General features: G+C 29.9%; 1 protein-coding gene across 2 annotated transcripts; it reads right to left on the reverse strand.

The window, feature by feature from the left end:
- Positions 1 to 5,246: 5,246 nt before the first annotated feature.
- LOC115708188 (cytochrome b5) lies at positions 5,247 to 7,132 on the reverse strand. 2 transcript variants are annotated; one of them, XM_061106352.1, is made up of 4 exons: positions 7,087 to 7,132; positions 6,638 to 6,740; positions 5,768 to 5,834; positions 5,247 to 5,675 (listed from the first exon to the last, which is right to left on the reverse strand). In XM_061106352.1, the coding sequence occupies exons 2-4, from the start codon at positions 6,725 to 6,727 to the stop codon at positions 5,425 to 5,427; spliced, it is 408 nt and encodes a 135-aa protein (XP_060962335.1). In that variant the 5' UTR covers positions 6,728 to 6,740; positions 7,087 to 7,132; the 3' UTR covers positions 5,247 to 5,424. The 2 variants fall into 2 exon arrangements, with proteins under 2 accessions (XP_060962335.1, XP_030492254.1); XM_030636394.2 differs by having other exon boundaries at positions 6,826 to 7,106.
- Positions 7,133 to 20,125: the final 12,993 nt, after the last annotated feature.

Consider the following 20,125-nt stretch of genomic DNA (forward strand, 5'->3'; position numbering starts at 1 on the left):
AAATAAATAATATAGCTAGCTATAGCCATAGGTAGGCTTATACATATAAAGAGATTTATAAGTATGCATTCACACTAAGGAGTTGACCATTTTATGTAGAGAACGTTGAAAAGGTCTTTTGTACTATCAATAATAATGGACTATAAATATATCCTTCTTTTTAAAATGTGAGAATGAAAATTTCATAGGAAGACATGTTTTGTGCTATGATCATGTACAGCTCTTAATCACAACACATATCATTATGATATATCAGCTTTTGAGCTATTTAATTAGGGACTGAATAAACATATATCTTTATAAAAATCAACTAATAATAATTAGATTATTATTTTGTATAAATAAAGTCTATGGCGTACGTTATTGCCTGCATCACATCATTCCCATTACTTCCTTCATCTTCTAATTAATTAAGACAGACATAGAATTAAGACATTCTTTATATAAATATTAATGTAGCCATTAAGGGAAGCAACCTGACGATTTATCTATGTTAATGTATTCTTGTATAGAGGCAATCATAATATTTTAATTAGCTAAAATATATAATATGAATGATTTACTCTCGACTAATTAACAAGGAAAAATATTGCTTCATTATCATAATTAAATATCTCAACTTGATTAGTTTTTCTTTTTTTATCTATTTGCTAGTCCTCAATTAATTATGAGAAATAGATTTGGTTCCAGCTATAGGCAATGGCATTGAATTAATAATGGGGGGCATTAATTTTTAAGACAAAAAAAAAAGTTACTAAATTGGCTGAATAGTTTATACAATTATTATTAGGACCCAAAAACCAGGAAAATGATATATATAGTGACAAGAAAAGAAGAAAATTCAACAGAAAATCTTACGTATACAATGAAAAGAGTTGTTGTTGTCTATATTTGGAGTGAGGAACTTTATATGTGGAAGCATATCGGCAAGGATCTAATGTCAAACAACTATTAGCAGCATTTAATTTTCCTTGTAAATATAATAAAATTATAATTATTTGATTAAGACTCTTTACCCTATTCAATTAAGGTTTAATCAATTAGGCTAGCTCTGAAGGAGGTATAGTAGTATTCATGGATATAGCCACAATATACGTCCCAAAAAATGTTTGCTATGACTCATGAGCTAAACTCCACACAAAGATTGTGACATCAAAACAAAATCTAAACATAACGAACAAAAATTATATGGCATATCCTAATTATGGATAAGGAACACTAATCGATACCCAATTATATATATATATACTGAATGTTTCTGGCATTATACATACATACATATATATATATATATTATTTTTTTTCTAGCATTTAATTTCATACCTCATATGCAACTTATAAACATTATGTCTTGTTTGTTACTATTTGTTTAGTGAAAAAATAATATTAAGTTGAAGGATTCTTCGCGATGTAACCTTTTTTTTTTTAAAGTGTGTTTAGTTGAAACATTAAAGTACTTGTTTTCTTCAAAAAATTTGTGAATTTATAGACTTCATCTATTAATATTTCAGAAGATTTACTTGCTTTTTTTTTTCCTATTATATATTCATCATTGAGAAATGCCCACTTTGCCAATAATTAAGAGAGGTATACATATATATTGGGAGTTTCATAAGCTGAGAATATGCACATGATAGTTTGTATTATTATGTTTGTGAGAGTAAGGACAACCTCATCACTTGGCCCTTATCATAAGTTACGTGTCAAAAATGAATATATATATATATATTTTTTTTCTCCACCATGAAATTTTTCCAAGACATGATTGGAACGGTAAAAATGTATAATTTGTCCCATTACTTAGTGTTATCATCTTTTAAGTTTTTTTCCTAGCTAGCTGTTCAATTTAGGTGAAGTGACTCAGTACATAGGAGATCCCACAAATCTTGCCAAATCACACAAAAAATTGTACCTTTAAACTAAATGGGTTTTGAGTCCCGACAATTTTCATAAATAGTACAAGACTACATGTGATTTTGTTAACATGTTCAATAAATGGTTGTGTTGTGAGCCGTTAAAATATTTGATGAGATGTTAATTATAAAGCTTACGTATGATTTTGAGATATGATATCAAAAACATTAATTATATATATACATATAAATATGTATGTAACTGTACACAGTTGTACTTGTTAGAAGACTGTTTGAGAAATTATAGTATGGAGTCTCAAGGTTTTTATGGTGATAAAGAAAGAAGAGCAGAAATAATTTGTAAAGAGATTCTGCTACCTTACATTGTCGGACTGAAAATGAAATAACAGCAATAGAGACGAGAGATTACGATAAGCTGTTTTCATGGGCCCTCTTTTCATGATCTTTATCCATTCCCCTCTTTTCTTTTCTTTTTTCTTTTAGAAAATTACTGTTTTTTTTCCACCCTTCATATTCAAACCATTATTATTATTATTAATATTATTACTATTTGCCTAAAACCAGTACAGCAAAACATAGCAGAAAAGATGAAATGCATAGGCCAATATTGGGAAAGGCATATGCTATAAGATAAAATGTGATGTGTTATGTTATTGATTAATGTCTGGTATAGTTTTCTTAAGAATTCTCTCATTCTTGTAGCAAAAGCAACCTCACTAATTTGGGCATGAAATGGACTTGGCACATGACATCCTTATCTTAGTCTCACTCACATTTGTCCTGTTGGTAGATACCAGGCCCAGTACCAACCAAACCGAAAAGCCTTTATTTTTGCCTTGATCCATTTGGATTTCATGGCCTACCATTTTAATTACATCCATTATATATTGAAAATGGTCAATTTAATTTGGAATTATTTTACAAATACACGAAAACAACAAAAAATTTACAAAATATGATTTCACGAAATTTTAAATATTTTTACGATTTTTTAATTGTAATTACAGAAAATATAGTATTTTTATGTTGTACTCTTGTTAATTTGTTGTTGATTTTTTGTTATCTGTATGATATTTTTTGTTGTTGCTTTGATGTTATTTTCAAAATAATGTAGTTTTCTTGTTTTTTTTCGTATTATTTTTATGAAAAATCTTAAAAATGTAAAAAAAAAAAAAAAAAAAAAAAAAAAAAAAACTTAAACGTAAAAATGTAATTTTTTTAATAAAAAATGGTGTCTTATATAATTATTCTATTTAATTTAGACTAAGACTTGTGAGGAGGGAGAGTATAATGAATGGAGATGATAGTAACTCTACTTTGTGTTGTTTGGTATTATGAGTAAACTTGGAGGACTGATTTTTAAAAAAAATACTATATTTTTATGTTTTATTTATAATTTTACAATCTAAAATTTTTAGTTACAAAAATACACTTGTAATGTTTTAAAATTATAAAAATACATTTTGTTCAGCAAAAAATAAGAAAATAACTAAGAATCATGACAACTTAAAATCAACAATAAAATAAATTATAAAACAACCAAAAACAACCTCAGACAACTATAATACAACTATAAAATAACAACAAAAAATAATTTATTGTTTTTACTGCAAAAGTATTTCTGTAAATAAAATAAATTCAAAGCGTAAAAATAATTTTTTTTCTGTGTTAACGTATTTTTATAATTTTTTAAAAATTTTTTATCTATGTAAATTTTTCTTAAAATTACAGTGACATCATTTTTAGTGTAAATATATGATTTGGGTGTTGTGTTGGTCAATTATGTATTGAAAGTAAGATTTTGTGGTGAGCATGCATTTGTTAGACTGGGGAGTTGATATATGCCTCCAACTGATCTTCTTTCCCTCCCTTCTCTATCCTACCAAACACTGAATTTCCCTCTTCATCCAAATATCCCTTCTTCTTACCAAACATAGTGTAAGGTAACACAGATGAGGAAGTTCAATAAAAAAAAGTTCACTATTTGCATGCATAAAGAACCCGAGTTAATATAAAAGTAATAATTTTTTTAATAAATGATATCTAATTTTTTTTTTTAGAACAAATTCTATTATATTAAATAATGAAGTTAAAATACAATAAGCATCAATGGTAGAGGTATCTACCGAGAGTGCAAAATGATATGGAGATTGAGATATTGTAATATAGATATGTTTGGTGGCGAGATTTGTTATTGTATAATGGTTGATATAAGATATATATTTGAGATGTGGATATTTTTTATTTTATTTATTTATTTATTTATTTTGGTGTGTTGGTTTAAAATTGACGGGCGAAAGTGTTAGGGCCCGTAGGGCACAGCTTTTAGAAAAGCTAAAAGCTGTTTTTCAAAAAAGCTATGACAAAAAAATGTTTGGTAAGCAGTTAAAAAACAGCTTATTGAAGAATTTATGGAAAAGTTATAACTAAAAGCTAAAGCTGGTACAATCCAACTTTTAGAAAAAGCTGTTTTGATTAAAATACTCTATAATAAATTATTTTTACTAAAAATTTATTTAATTATTTATTATATATTATAAAAAATTAAAATATTTTTTAAATGAAAAAATATTTAAAACTAAATAATATTTAAATTTTTTATTTTTATTTTATTTTAAAAAATATTTTATATTTATATTTTATTATTAACAAACAATATCAATTTATGTTTCTTATAAACTACAATTTTATCTTTTACAAGTGATAAAAATATAATTTAAAAATATTAAAAATTATTTTTATCAAATGTATATAAATTTATACTATAGAAAAAAATAATTAAAAATATATAAAAAATAAAAAATTTAAATAACATATATTTTTATATATATATTTGTGATTATACATAAAAAATTTAAATAACACATATTTTTATACATATATTTGTGATTATAATGAATTAGATTAAAATATTATCATTATTATAATAGAATCTTAACAAGTTGCAGCACTTTAAAAATTATAATTTACCAAACACTAAGCTCAGCTTTTTTTCACAGTTTTGCTACAGTTGTTTTTCCTTACAACATAGCTACAGCTGTTTTCTTTTGCTTTTTTCTACAGCACAGTTGTGCCAACCTGACCCTTATAATCACTTATTCTCTCTTATTGTCGTTAGTTACAAACAGTCGGAAATACTCAATACTAACTGTTTAAATGCCTATACTATCTCATTTTGCATTTGTGGCATAAACATTGGTCTTGGGAACCGACAGTAATACAATATCCAACCGCTAAACACGGTTGCCTAATTAATTAGCAAGAGCAAACCCTCTCCTACCTATCCTTCATAGGTTATTATCATTCTCAGCCACATGTCGTTCTATCATTCCATGGGGTGTAGGAGCAACATTTATTTTGAGGCACTTGACAAGAAAACAAGTATATTGGATATTGGAATGGATTATTTTAAGTTCACATACACATAGGATTTTAATAATACAAAAACATTTCAACACTACAAGGGATCAACTAGAATTCCATTATTTATCACTTAGCCAATTGTTAACTAAGATCGACATTGTTTGGAAAGGAGTTAGAAAATTTTGAGCTATTTCTCTTTACTATAGAATTGGAAAGCAAAAGCTATGGCCAAGATCAACAAAGGCAACAAAAACTGCAACATCTTTACTACAACCCCAGAAGATTGGTCTGATTGATGAGGAATTGGTTGTGGTGGCTTGTAGTTTTGCTTCTTTGGAAGAGTAGAAATGTCAACCTCTCCCACATAATACTTTTCCATCAGTTCCTTTGCACTGTCACTGTGGCCTACATCTTCGAAATCATCAGTTGCATCCTTCTCTGCAACAAGTTGGAGCATAATTTCATTCCACAGATTTATTGGAAGTGAAATGAACAAAGTTGAAAAGAGATTGATGGGCATTAGTTCATACCCGTTGCTTGTTGTAAGATTTCATCACCACCAGGATGTTCTTCCAAAAATGGAGTCACATCATAGGCCTGAAATAGTTTAGTTGTTCAACATACATTAATACGAAAAAATGAGTAACTTGAAGGGCAGTGCATGATTTGTGTAAACTATCAAATTGAAGCAAAGAGTTAATGTTAATGAAATATGAAAGAAATAAATAAATAAGGGCATAAGAGGGGTTGATTAGTTTGAAGAGAAACCAGAAACACGCATTTCTCTGTTGTTTTTACTAAAGTTCATACATCAGGAATAAGAGTACATTAGAATAATGTTTTTAGATAAATAATGGTGATGCTTTAAAATGGTATCCAAACCAAAATTTTGATTCATAAATTGGAGTGGACTATAATTACAAACTGTAAAAATGGCGATCCTTGTATAATTTTGTGAACATAGATGTCAAGCTTGGTGGTCCTTAGAGCCAATTAGGCCACATGTCTCCAAGAATCAGAAAATAGCATCATACACATCAAATAATCTTCTGTAATAACTTTTGACACTACTAGCTATGCAGAAAATAAAAAAAAAAATCACTATAGCTTTGATATCTTTTCTCATTTACAATACCTTTACTAATAATCCAAGTCTCTATCACATCCACTATACATATACACAAAATTTATTTTGTTTTTGTGTACAAGATTTCGACTTTAAGCTAAAGCAACAAAAACTACACATAAAAAGAAAGAGTTATAGCACATGTTACCAGCAAAAGGACTTAAAAAAGAATTCTATATAAAAATGAATAGAGACAATCAGAAAGCAATCGATCAATTGTGCCCAGAAACAATATCAATTCATAAGAAATTAAAGAAACAAATTGTGATCTGACCTTTCCAGAAATTATAATCCAACAATCTTTCTTATGGTTATGCTGGGCCACCTCCTCAAAGGTAAGCTTCTTAGAATCTGATGAAGTCATCTTGGACCAAATTCTGTCACAAAAACTCAAAGTCACATAACAAAAAAATTACCCTAAAACCAAAGAAAAACCAGAAATTTATATGAAGATGAGATGACCCTTTGGCAGAGGCAACTGGCAAGAGTTCCCTTCAAACTCTTAATTGACCATTTGGACTCTGATCATTAATTAATCTCCTTTTTTCTTTTTAATTTTTTTTTATTTATAACCATTGTATTTTAGAAGTGAAGTGATGATGATGACCCCAGAACTGTAGGACTACAATTAGAATAAAATATTGAGGGATTATTATTAATTTATTATGACCATTCTTTTTAATATATTTTTTTTAATTATTATTATAATGAATTAAGTAGTACCCAATTTCAACTACTCTCCTTTCAAAGAAGTCCAAACCTGGGTGCCACCTTGAAATTTTGCCAAAGGCAAGAGTAATTAATAAGACGAGACTAAAATGTGATTAACCAACTTCTCTTCTAGAAAGCTTTATCTTCTAATTAAATTGCAAAAAGAACTATTTATAATTGTGTTAAAATTTAGGATCATTAATTGGTAGGTAGGTTGAACGGTCCACCTATACAAAGAAAAAAAAAAAACTTTTTCATTTACACTTCAAAACAATTTTTTTTTTTTTTTTAACGAAATTATACACTGAAACTTTATTGCAACTGGCGCTGCAACTTAAATTGCAACAAAAAATCGTATAGAAACCCATATTGCAACTAGCGCTGCAACCACTTAGAAACTCAAAGGTAAATTTGAAAAAAAAAATAAATAAATAAAAATAGTATATACTGTATATGGAGTAATTCCTCAAAAAAAATTATGTAAGGTATTGTGCCATTGTTTTTTTAGGAATTAGGATCAACTTATTTTGCTAAAACTAAAAAAGAAAATTAAGTTTAAATAATTTTTAAAAATTAATTTTAATTTTTTTTTTTAAAAAAAAATCTCATAATTTTTTGTATTAATTTTAAAACTTATTTTAATTTTATTTTCATATTTTTTTAAATCATTCTAATTAAATTTCACATAATTTTTATTTTAATTTTTTTTGTTATAATATTTGAAATATAATTTTTTTTTTTTTGAATCAGAGTAAGTATATATATTCCACAAACAACATATTACAATTCACAGCACCTAAGGTTAGCCTGAATATTTACAACTTCTCAAACCAATCCCTGTCTATCTTTGAAATTTTATTAGGCAATATTCCCCTAATCCTATACTTTACATCCCTTTTAATTTTTTTGACCATTGCTTCTATTGTGTACACTTTTAGATTCCAGAGAACCTCATTTCTGCATAGCCAAATCTAATATAATGTTGCAGCAACTAGCCGCATATACTTGTCGTCGGAATTTGCTTTCTCCTTTGGTTAGCCTTTTCATTAGCCTATCCACCGTTGTATTTTTTGCTCCCCATTCCAACCACTATTTGATTGCTTTTAAACATCCATCACTCACATGGCAATCAAAAAACACATGGTCTTTACTTTCTCTGTGTGAGCCACACATGACACAATTTTCATCCTGGACCATCTTGAATCTAAATAGTCTTTCTTTAGCCTCAATCTATCAATGACAGTAAGCCACAAAATGTACCTGTGTTTCGGAATTGAAAGCCTGTTCCAAACACCTCCTTGCTAAGGTTGTATCTGAATAGTTGGGCATAATATCTCATAAACTTCTTTGATCCGATAGCTCTGCTTGGAGTAATCAATAGTGGGGATTGCCTTGAGTTTCTCTTTCACTTTCACCACTTGTTTCCAATACTAGCTACTTGTTGTAGGTGCTTCGTAATCCTTCCACTTCTTTTGTTCTAAGTAAACTGTATGTACCCATTTGACCCATAAGGAATCTTGTTTTGTTTCAATTGCCCAGACATATTTCCCTATCGCAGCTTCATTCCACTCTTGAACTCTCCTGAAACCCAAACCCCTAGCTTTTTTTGGTCTGCAAATTTCATCTCATGCCACTAGTCCTGGACCATTAGCCTCGGCTAAACCTTTCCAAAGAAAGCTTCTATAGATTGTATTGACTCTCTGAAGAACTTTCTTTGGAATAATCATCAATTGAGCCCAATACGAATGGATGGACATAAGCATTGAGTTAATTAGCACTGCTCGACCTGCATACGATAGATTTCGAGAGCTCCAAACTCTTATTCTCTGCACGATCTTTTCAATAATGATCTCACATTTCGAAGATGGAATTCGCCTTGCACATACCGGAATCCCCAGATATTTGAAAGTCAAACTACTCTTGCTGAAACCAGAAACCGCAACCACTCTATTAACTTCATGTTCATTCATTTGGCAACAATAAATTGATGACTTGGTTACACTCGGCTATAAACCTGAAGTATTAAAGAACAATTTTAGGCCTTGAAGCATTCTATAAATCGATACATAATCTCCATGGCAAAAAAGAATCACATCATCAGCAAAGCATAAATGAATATAATTTATTTTTATTTGATAGGCATATTTTTTTAGAGTAATTTGGGGCATAAATATCTAAATTTAACTCAAAGTTCCAAATAAATATCTAAATTTAATTTTTTATTGTAATAATACCTAAGTTATATTTTTAGAACTCTGTAGGTACTTGATGGTTAAATATTAAGTCATTATCCACGTGTCATTTTCTTACTGGTACATTTAAATTAATTTCTTTTATAAAAATAAAAATAAATTTAATGACCTGGATCAATCAAGAATTGACAATAATTTACTTAACACTTAACAGTCAAGTACCTACAGAAATTTCAAAATTATAATTTACGTATTATTACCACAAAAAATTAAACTTAGATATTTATTTGTAACTAAAAATTAAACTTAAGTATATATGCCACAAATTAAGAAAAAAAAAATTTAAAACAAATATAATTAAAAATACATATTTTATGCAAATTAAAAATTATTGAAGGGTAGATTTATAAGTTTTTAAGCTGTAGTTAAAACTCTCGAAAATGAAAACCAAATTGCTATAATAGGTTTGCACCAAGAGTCTCTTTTCCGTACCATTCTAAAATTTGGTGGATGTGAGACGAATAGGAATCTTTAACGAACATGATCAAGAATGATTATTATTTCGACACAAAAAAGGGTTCTGGAATTTTTTTTTTTTTTGTCAAAGATTAGGAATACAACTAATCTCTTTTTGAATTAGAATGCTTTCTTCCTCTCATTCATGCCTAGTGGTCTCTAGTTGTCTGGTGTTGCGATATTTTTTGCACACGCAAGTGTACGTATCGTTTAAAGTAGTAGACTCACTAGGAGTGAGGTCGATCCCACAGGGAGTGTAGTTAAGTACGTTAAAATTAAACTTTTACTTCTATTTGGTTAAATAAAAAATAAAGAAAGAATTAAGAATAAGAAACTAGTAAGAAACAATTATACAAGAAAATTGAAAGTTAATAAAAACTAGGGCTTCGATTTCAATTGTTTCTATTGATTATGGCCTAATATGATTATTTTCCTAATATTAATTTCTATGCAATAGCAGGTTTACTAAGGTAATTTATAGTCTTCTCAGATATATAAATCTCAATTACATGCAAACTTTCTACTCTCGTGATAAATTTAACATGCAACAGGCATTAAACACAGAAACCCTATAAGCTATCTAAACCATATAGGTACTCTCGTCCTATATCGAAATTCAGTTCTATTTTACTATAGCATATTCGACACTCACTTCTCAGATCTCGCATCAAACTCATAGACAGATAATTGGTGATCAGGCAATTAAAAGTAATTAAGCACAAATAAAATAGAATACATAGAAATTAGGGGGAAAATAAATCATATTAAAACCATAAACAATGTTAAACAATATCCATCTAACCCTAATTAAAGTGTTTAGCTACACATGTTCATGAGAGCACAATCACACATATTAACTTTAAGAAAAGAGATGAAAATAGAGAAGAGAAGAATGCTGAAAACCCTCTGAAGAATGCCTCCAATATTGCAGTTGATCTCTCCACTTTGCATCTGTATTCTCTCTATTTTTCTCTTTAAAATTGCTTGCTGAAATCAACTCCCTTCTTCCCTTTATATAGGCATTGAAGGCCTAAAAAGATGGAAAAAACGCACATGTTTAAATTCCAATTCGAATTTAAATTTTTAGGAAACCTCAAACGAGATATTTTTTCTGCTGCGTTGACTGATAGTATTTTTATCATAACTCTCTCGATATTGCTCGGAATTAGACGATTCAAGATGTTCCGGAAAGATAAAAGAGAGATCTAGAACTTTTATGTTTTTACAAAATCTAATCAGAACATCGTCGAATTCAGGCTTGAAGTTTCGGCTTTATTTCATTGCACAATTTTCTCTATTTTAAATATCATGATATTTTTATCTTTTTCCCATTTTTTTCTCTGATATTTTTCTAATCTTCTTCTATTTTAAATCTGCAAAAATAAAAGATAACAAGCGTAAAAATGCTCCAAACATGATTAAAACTCAACTAAAAATATACTAAACTTAATCTAAAATTACTACTAAAAATAATCTAACAAATTCCCCCAAACTAAGCTTTTACTCGTCCTCGAGTAAGACACTAAATAAACATTAAACAAGTCAATCTTCAAAACATGGGTAATTTTCAAGTAGCTTCAATAACATGATTATGAAAAAAATTCACTTATGCATATAATCCAGAATTTCAGTTCAATTACACCCTTGACAGATATCAATTTATTTTCATTTAGCTCAAGAAACCATAGAATGCAATTAACTAACAATTAAACCACTTTATGCATGCCAATTATAATCATCAATCCACTAACCCAAAATTCCATATGCTTGCAATACTTACTATTCTCCACTAATATAGATTAATGCACAACTAAGAATCAGAAGGTCTTTCTAGGCTTGTAATGTTAAGTTTAGGGTAAAGGTAGTTGAAATGGTCATTTAGGCTTTCCTATACCATAAGCTTCTCAAATCATGTCACCCACAATATTTTTCACACAATCCCAATACCCTTTTTTCTAATTACATGAGAGATATATTCTTCAACAAGGGTGCAACAACTTTATATTTATCTTTTTTTTTTTTTTGGATTTGACACTGGTTGTCAGATTTTTCTTTCTTTTCTCCTTTTTTTCAAGTTGTTGTCAATCAATTTTTTTCTTTTTATATTCTCTCAATTTTCACACTTTTTTCCACTCACATACAACAAATTTCCATCCAAATTCCCCCAAACTAAAGATCTACTTATGGTATGATTAGAATTGAAATTTTGGGTATTTATGGGTTTATCTTTTTAGGCTCAATATGTGTAGAAAAAAATAAGTTAAGGCTCGAAAAGGGTAACTAGTGTAAAATTATAAGGATGGCTTTACAAGCACAATCGATCCAAAAAAATTGCCTAAATCACTTTCCTAGTCATGCATAATTTATTATTTCGCCTCAAATAGCAAGCAAGCAAGTTCTAGAATTTTCCAAACAACTTTCCACATGTCAAATTAGCATACATAAATCAATTCAATTACTAGAAAAATTACTTAATATGATTCCATGTTCTTTTAAAGCACAAAATTAAAATTAGTCAAGAGTATAACATCACCAAGCACACGGATTTTTCGAAAAAATAAATAAACTTTTCAAATCATGCTATCTACCTACTTTCAGATTGACTCATATTAAGAAAATTGACTCAAAACAATAAAAACTAAAAACTAAAAATTAAAAGTCATAAAACTCAAAAAAAGAAAAAAAAACTCAAAATAAAAATAAAAACTAAGTCACCCCCCAAACTAAAGTGACACATTGTCCCCAATGTGACATTAAAGAAAAAGGAAAGGAAACTTACCTGAGCGCCACATCAATAAGCGGTTGACGCCCGTAATAAGCGTCATGCAAGACAACTTGAAAATTGTTATTGTACTTGCCTTCAAGCTTGGCAAGCGATGAGTTTGAACCAAAGTCAGCACCAACAACATAAGACTTTGGATGATGAGCTTGGGGAGAAGCCTTTCGTAGCTTGCAGAGGATATAATATGGTGTTGATGAAATATATGGATTCATTGGTGGTTTATTAGTCAATATCATTGATGAAGTCCAATCAATGATGTCATGTGCTTCCTCATCCTTCAATGTCACAGTATCTACACTTTCATCTAACAACCCTTCTTCTTGTTGCTCACTCTCCACTTGGCTATCTATAACCTTGCTTGTGATTTCATGTTCAATGAGTTCCTCTTCACAAGGATCTTGATCTTCAATTGTAGGCTCATTATCTTCCTTGTATTCAACTAATGACCCTTCTTCATTGTAGCGATAACTCTCATAACTTTCATTATTGGAGTTATTACATTCTGAATCATGAGCCACTGAATTATCACATAAGGATCTAACCATGTCAGTTAAGCGATTAATCTCTCTTGGAAGTGATTGCATAAGTGCTAGTAGTTGCTCCTCTTTTTCAGATTGTTGGGATGAATTTCGGCAATAGGGTGGGTATTAGTGACTCCAACCCTGAAGTGATGGATCCCAATGCCAGTCGTAATCAAAATCTGCCATGTTATTTAACAGATTTATTACATCATAGCCTCTCATTAATAGAGGTGCTCCAGTTGCGTCTGCTCCATAATCAACCCAGCTTCTTGTTTCATTTTTAAGTCCATTATAAAAGAGCCACGTAAAACACCCACTTGAGAAAGTGGGATAACATCTCTCTCCATACTCTTTAAATCTCCTCCAAGCAGAATAGAATGGTTTATTGTGTTGTTGGGCAAAATCGTCAAGATATAGCATCTGAATTTATCTTGCAGGTCAAGCTCATCAATAAAACATTAGTAAAATAAAATAAAACTAAATTAGTACTAAAAAGATAAAAATTTGAAACAAAGAAAAAATTAATACTAAAACTAAAAAGAAAACCAAATTAGAACAAAATTTAATTTTTAATAATATTAACTATCACTCCCCGGCAACGGCGCCAAAAACTTGTTGCGATATTTTTTGCACACGCAAGTGTACGTATCGTTTAAAGTAGTAGACTCACTAGGAGTGAGGTCGATCCCACAGGGAGTGTAGTTAAGTACGTTAAAATTAAACTTTTACTTCTATTTGGTTAAATAAAAAATAAAGAAAGAATTAAGAATAAGAAACTAGTAAGAAACAATTATACAAGAAAATTGAAAGTTAATAAAAACTAGGGCTTCGATTTCAATTGTTTCTATTGATTATGGCCTAATATGATTATTTTCCTAATATTAATTTCTATGCAATAGCAGGTTTACTAAGGTAATTTATAGTCTTCTCAGATATATAAATCTCAATTACATGCAAACTTTCTACTCTCGTGATAAATTTAACATGCAACAGGCATTAAACACAGAAACCCTATAAGCTATCTAAACCATATAGGTACTCTCGTCCTATATCGAAATTCAGTTCTATTTTACTATAGCATATTCGACACTCACTTCTCAGATCTCGCATCAAACTCATAGACAGATAATTGGTGATCAGGCAATTAAAAGTAATTAAGCACAAATAAAATAGAATACATAGAAATTAGGGGGAAAATAAATCATATTAAAACCATAAACAATGTTAAACAATATCCATCTAACCCTAATTAAAGTGTTTAGCTACACATGTTCATGAGAGCACAATCACACATATTAACTTTAAGAAAAGAGATGAAAATAGAGAAGAGAAGAATGCTGAAAACCCTCTGAAGAATGCCTCCAATATTGCAGTTGATCTCTCCACTTTGCATCTGTATTCTCTCTATTTTTCTCTTTAAAATTGCTTGCTGAAATCAACTCCCTTCTTCCCTTTATATAGGCATTGAAGGCCTAAAAAGATGGAAAAAACGCACATGTTTAAATTCCAATTCGAATTTAAATTTTTAGGAAACCTCAAACGAGATATTTTTTCTGCTGCGTTGACTGATAGTATTTTTGTCATAACTCTCTCGATATTGCTCGGAATTAGACGATTCAAGATGTTCCGGAAAGATAAAAGAGAGATCTAGAACTTTCATGTTTTGACTTTTTCCAAAATCTAATCAGAACATCGTCGAATTCAGGCTTGAAGTTTCGGCTTTATTTCCTTGCACAATTTTCTCTATTTTAAATATCATGATATTTTTATCTTTTTCCCATTTTTTTCTCTGATATTTTTCTAATCTTCTTCTATTTTAAATCTGCAAAAATAAAAGATAACAAGCGTAAAAATGCTCCAAACATGATTAAAACTCAATTAAAAATATACTAAACTTAATCTAAAATTACTACTAAAAATAACCTAACATCTGGGCATACTTTTGAGATTTTTACATGAAATACTATTTTTCTTTGAAACTTTACATTTATACTGTAACACTGATTTGGACCCTTTTTTCTTCTTCTTCTTTTTCTTTATGTATATAAATGTAGTCATTTAATCTCTCTCTCTCTCTCTCTCTCTCTAACACGCTCTTACTCTCTCACAAAATTTTGTTATATTATTTTTTTAAAGAGTTAATTGCGGCATAACCCTCCAATATTTTCACTTTTATTACACTTAATCCTCAAAGTTAAAATTTTGGCGGTTAAACTCCTAAAATTAGGAAACTTTTAGCCATTTACAGTGTCGATCTATTTTAGGTGTTAAATGTCATGTTGGACTGTCCATGTGTACATCTACGTGAACGCGGTATACACATGGCACAATTTTATAGGTACACGTAAAACATTATTTAAAAAATTAAAAAAAAATGTTAATAAAAAAATATATATGGTTTTTGATAATTTTAAATTAAAAATAAATTAAAGAGATTATAAGTTATCTTTTTATTGAAAAATAATTAGGGTGAAAGATAAATGGAATGAATTTGGGAAAAATAATTATTTTTGCTAAAAGTTTATTTTGAATGAGAAAAATTATTTTATTACTCTAAATTGATATTAGAAAATATCTCGGGTTCTAAAATATGAATTGGCATTTTATTTTAACATCAAAATTTTAATTTAATAAAATAGAAAAGAAAAGAAATAGTATAAAACAAAAATTAGAAAACCCTAACTCATCTCTATCTCCCTTTCTTCTACTTGCGACAACTAGACCACAAACCAGCCCTCGAAGGCACCGATAGTCTAAACGGATGACACCTCCATTGCAACTCTTAAAAAAAACTAGAAACCTCGTTATCTCTCTCCCTTTCTCGCCGGTTGCACCCTCACTCAAACTCTCTTTCTCTCCGTCTCTCTCGATTTTCTCGGTGGAGCCACCCTCCTCCAGTGAAGGGCTAAACAGAGGCCATGGATGACCTCCACGAGTCACGAAACCCCAGGAACTCATGTTCCATGATCCCTTTTTCGCTCTCACACCCTTTCTCTCTCATCGTGTCGAACTCGGCCCAACATCAGAGGGTGTCTCCAGCCATCGATAGAAAAAGTGGAAGCCATGAATGGCTTCACCATCACCTGGAGGCCTTAACCCCGTGATCCTGATGTTGGAATTTATTTAACCAGGATCTTAGATCTACTCACAAGTATGTTGTTTAAACACCCTAAATATGAACTTTCTCAAACGATGAATTAAACACATATAAAGTTAAGAAAACCTTACATTGATGCAGCGGAATTAATGTCTCCTTCCGCTCAGATCTCTAACTCTTGTATCCTTTCTGTAGCAGAGTATAATCAAGATCTGAGCCCGAATGTCCTTCTTCTTCAAGTTTGATCCTTCACAGTCTTCCAATCTATGATTGAGTTACTGCTTGCTGTGTGTGGGCACTTACTCTTTCACTAGGGTCACGAAAAAGATGAAGGAGAAAAGAGAGAGGGATTTCGGCCAGGTATAGAAAGTGGGGAAGGCTCAGTTTTTCTGAAGAGAGAAATTTCTGTCAGAAAGCTAATGAAAAGCATGTTAATTGACTGAGCCATCACTTTCTATTTATAGGCAACTACTAGGTTTAGGTTAGGAATTATTTGGCATTAAAATAATGAAAAAATCAATTTGAAACTCCACAAATAGTGGCCGGCCATGGTGTGTTAATGGGCCCCACTTGATTTTGCAGTTTTATCAAATTTTATTTCTATTTTCTCAAAAACGCCAATTTTCCAATTCTAACCTTTTAAATGTCAAAACTAATTATTTAATAACTAAAATAGATTATTAAATAATATTGTCATTTAATTTAATTATTAATTAGACATATAAAGTCCATTAATAAATAAATAAACCTAGAAACTCTTTTCTTTACAATTTCACCCCTGCTTAGTGAAAATTCATAAAATTAGACATAGTCTAACTTTAGAATTATAATTGATCAATCACGAATCAATTAATGAGTCTTACAAGCAGAATATTCTCAACTAGAATGGGGACCATGGATCTATATGCTGAGCTTCCAATAAGTGAACCAAATTTACCAAGTAAATTCCTACTTATTAATTCTTCGTTGAATCCACTCTTAGAACATAGAATTGCACTCTCAGACTTATATAGAGCATATTATATGTTTCACGATATCAATATGCTATCTCATTTAACCATTGTTATAATCTTATTGTGATTTAAAGATCCTCTATATAGATGATCTACATCGAGATGGGATTTCTTTACCGTTCTCACCCCTCAATGTATTTTGCCCCTTAAAACACTTAGCTACCTGTAAATGGTATTTAGTGATCTAATAATTAGTCAGTTAAACAAGAGCTCATCCATTTACTTCTATTTGCTAAGCTCGAAGGGAATCATCACTTGACTTCTATACACCAGTAGAAGCTATAGATTCCATATTTATGTTCAGCACTCCCACTCAATCATACTATCATGTTCCCAAAATATACGTATCACCCTGATCTAAAAGAAGGCTTAATAAATCAAAGAACATGAATAGCACTCCTGAGTTGAGCCTAAGGATATCAGGATTTAGATTCTTTTAATCTTAAGATCAACTACTGATATTGACTTGGAAAGATATATATAACGGTAAGTTTGTAATATCTTAACTTAGTTGCAATATCGGTCCAGTCCAATGTATACTCCATACATTCGAAACTAGTATACTTTACTAATGTCCTGGAAAGAACATAACACTTACTCCAAGTGTAAGTATACATCATCGCTGATTATCACATTAGTGTAAATCTAATAACACTGATGAAACAGGGACCAATTCTTTTGATTCATATGATCACAATCACATTCCACTGTGTTGACGATACTGTAATTGTGAATAAACATATGATCTGGATTTAACTGATTCTGTGTGTGTGAATGTAATAAACATATTTAAACCATTAGCATGTAAAATTCATGCAAACATCAATCACTTCAAATTTCTCATATTGATAACTAATCAGATTGTAAAGATTTATTTAGGGCATAAAACCCAACAAACTCCCACTTGCACTAATATAAAACAAACTGTGCAAATAGGTCAATCTGATATCTTGATCTTCAGATCAAGTGTAGTATATTTGAATCCACCCAAACTTCTGGAACTAGTTCATAAATACTTATGAAACATCAAGGGATACTGAAATCTTTACTGTTTTAAAAGTACATCTTAATTAACAGAAGACATATCTCTCATATTTTAAAAATATGTAATTGAGATAATACAGTGTAGACTTTTCTTCAGTGATATAACTTTCTGGTATTTTCGAATGGACAAAGTTATAGTTATTCTCTGGTAGAGCTTGAATTATTATAGAACAATTCCTCCACCCCCAAAGTAAGCACCATCTCATGGATCTCGAAATTAGATGGTGAGATATAAGGACAACTGATACGCAGTTCCTTAATATCTAACATATATATCACTTTCATAAATCTTTCTTGAATATCTTCTAATGTTCCCTATTTGATTACATCTCAGATAGCTCCCACTCAATAGCAGATGTCTGGTTAAATAAAACTTTTAACCTCTGATTGTTTAGAGAGTTACCTAGTTGTGACTTTTGTATTAGTCTTAAAACTTTAAGTTAAGACTAAGTCATCAACATAGCAGACTAGTATTTGAAGTGAAAAATACATGCCAGAGATAAAGTTATCAGAATTAAGATACCATAAAATTTTATGAGGATTAAGAATTCTAGGTTCAAGTCATTCGAATGGACTGAACTAGAGTTCTTTATCTTATTCTCATAATTCTGATAAGCTATTCCTATCCATGTGAATGGATAGATTTGCTTTTCAGTAGTGTTCTTAAGTACCTATCACAAGTATCAACCTAATGAAGATGGGTATAGAATTTTAAAATTCTCCCACTCAATTAAGGTAGTGTGAAACTTTAACAAAGAACTTTTCAAAAGTAGCAAACTTCTACTTACAACAGTAAAATCGAAATGGAACATACAATCAAGATCAAGAATTTATATTGACAATAGCTGACTCATTATATTATTTTCGTGTTTAAAGAAGATATGTGTTACATAGGGAATTGTGGAATAGACTCCACCCCTAAGTATATACATATAGGGTACTTGTGGATAACCTCCACCCCTAAGTATATAGAGATTATGATCCACCCCTAAAGGTTGTAAAGATCATGATTCTCTTAGTGTGATAGAGTTTATGTGGAGTTGAATACTATCCAGAGTTCATTAGATATAAAAGATCATTGAACTGCATAGTTTTCTTAACTTTTTTTTCCACCCCTATCAGATCAAAAGATCTTTTTATTAAACAAATTCTTAATAATTGTATTAGAATTAACAATTATTAATAAACATAGAAATAGTTTCTAGTGTTTATGTATTATAACTCTGTGAAGAGTTGTAAATATAATAGAATTTGCATCAATAATAAAAACACTTACACATACAAACATACAAATATAATGTGGTAATAATTGATGAAGATAAATTAAATGAAGCTCATTCTCATAAATTGCAATAGTTGAATTTCAAAAATAAAGAAACTTTATTAATAATAAAATAAAAAATGTATTGCAACAATATGAGAAAAACAGGGATAAATATCCCTAACTAAAATTTGAAACCCAAATTGTCTTTAAACTAAAACAATTAATTCAAAAATAAATTGAAGAGCTTCATCTTCATCTGGACGATTTCACCCTTTGGTCCAGCTTTCTGATCCAACTCATCTGAGTTCAAGTAGCTTGGCCTATAAGAAGAAGAAAACAAATAAACAAAGTTAGTCCAGAATCATAAATCCAATTGGATAACAATTCACTAAAACTCTTAAAGTTTATAAATAGAAATACCTTGTTTCTTTGCAAGAAGTTTAGGACATTGGGGTTTCCAATGACCTTTTTCATTGCAGTAGAAACACTTTCCTTTAAGTGTAGCATCACCAGAAGGAACAACCTTTTTATTCTTCATGGCTTTTGTTCGCTTCTTGGTGTTCTTCCACTTCTTCTTTAATTTGGGCTTCGAAGCAGAGGCAACATTTGCTTCAGGTTTCAT

The sequence above is a fragment of the Cannabis sativa genome, chromosome 1, assembly GCF_029168945.1.
Source record: "Cannabis sativa cultivar Pink pepper isolate KNU-18-1 chromosome 1, ASM2916894v1, whole genome shotgun sequence".
NCBI lineage: Eukaryota > Viridiplantae > Streptophyta > Magnoliopsida > Rosales > Cannabaceae > Cannabis > Cannabis sativa.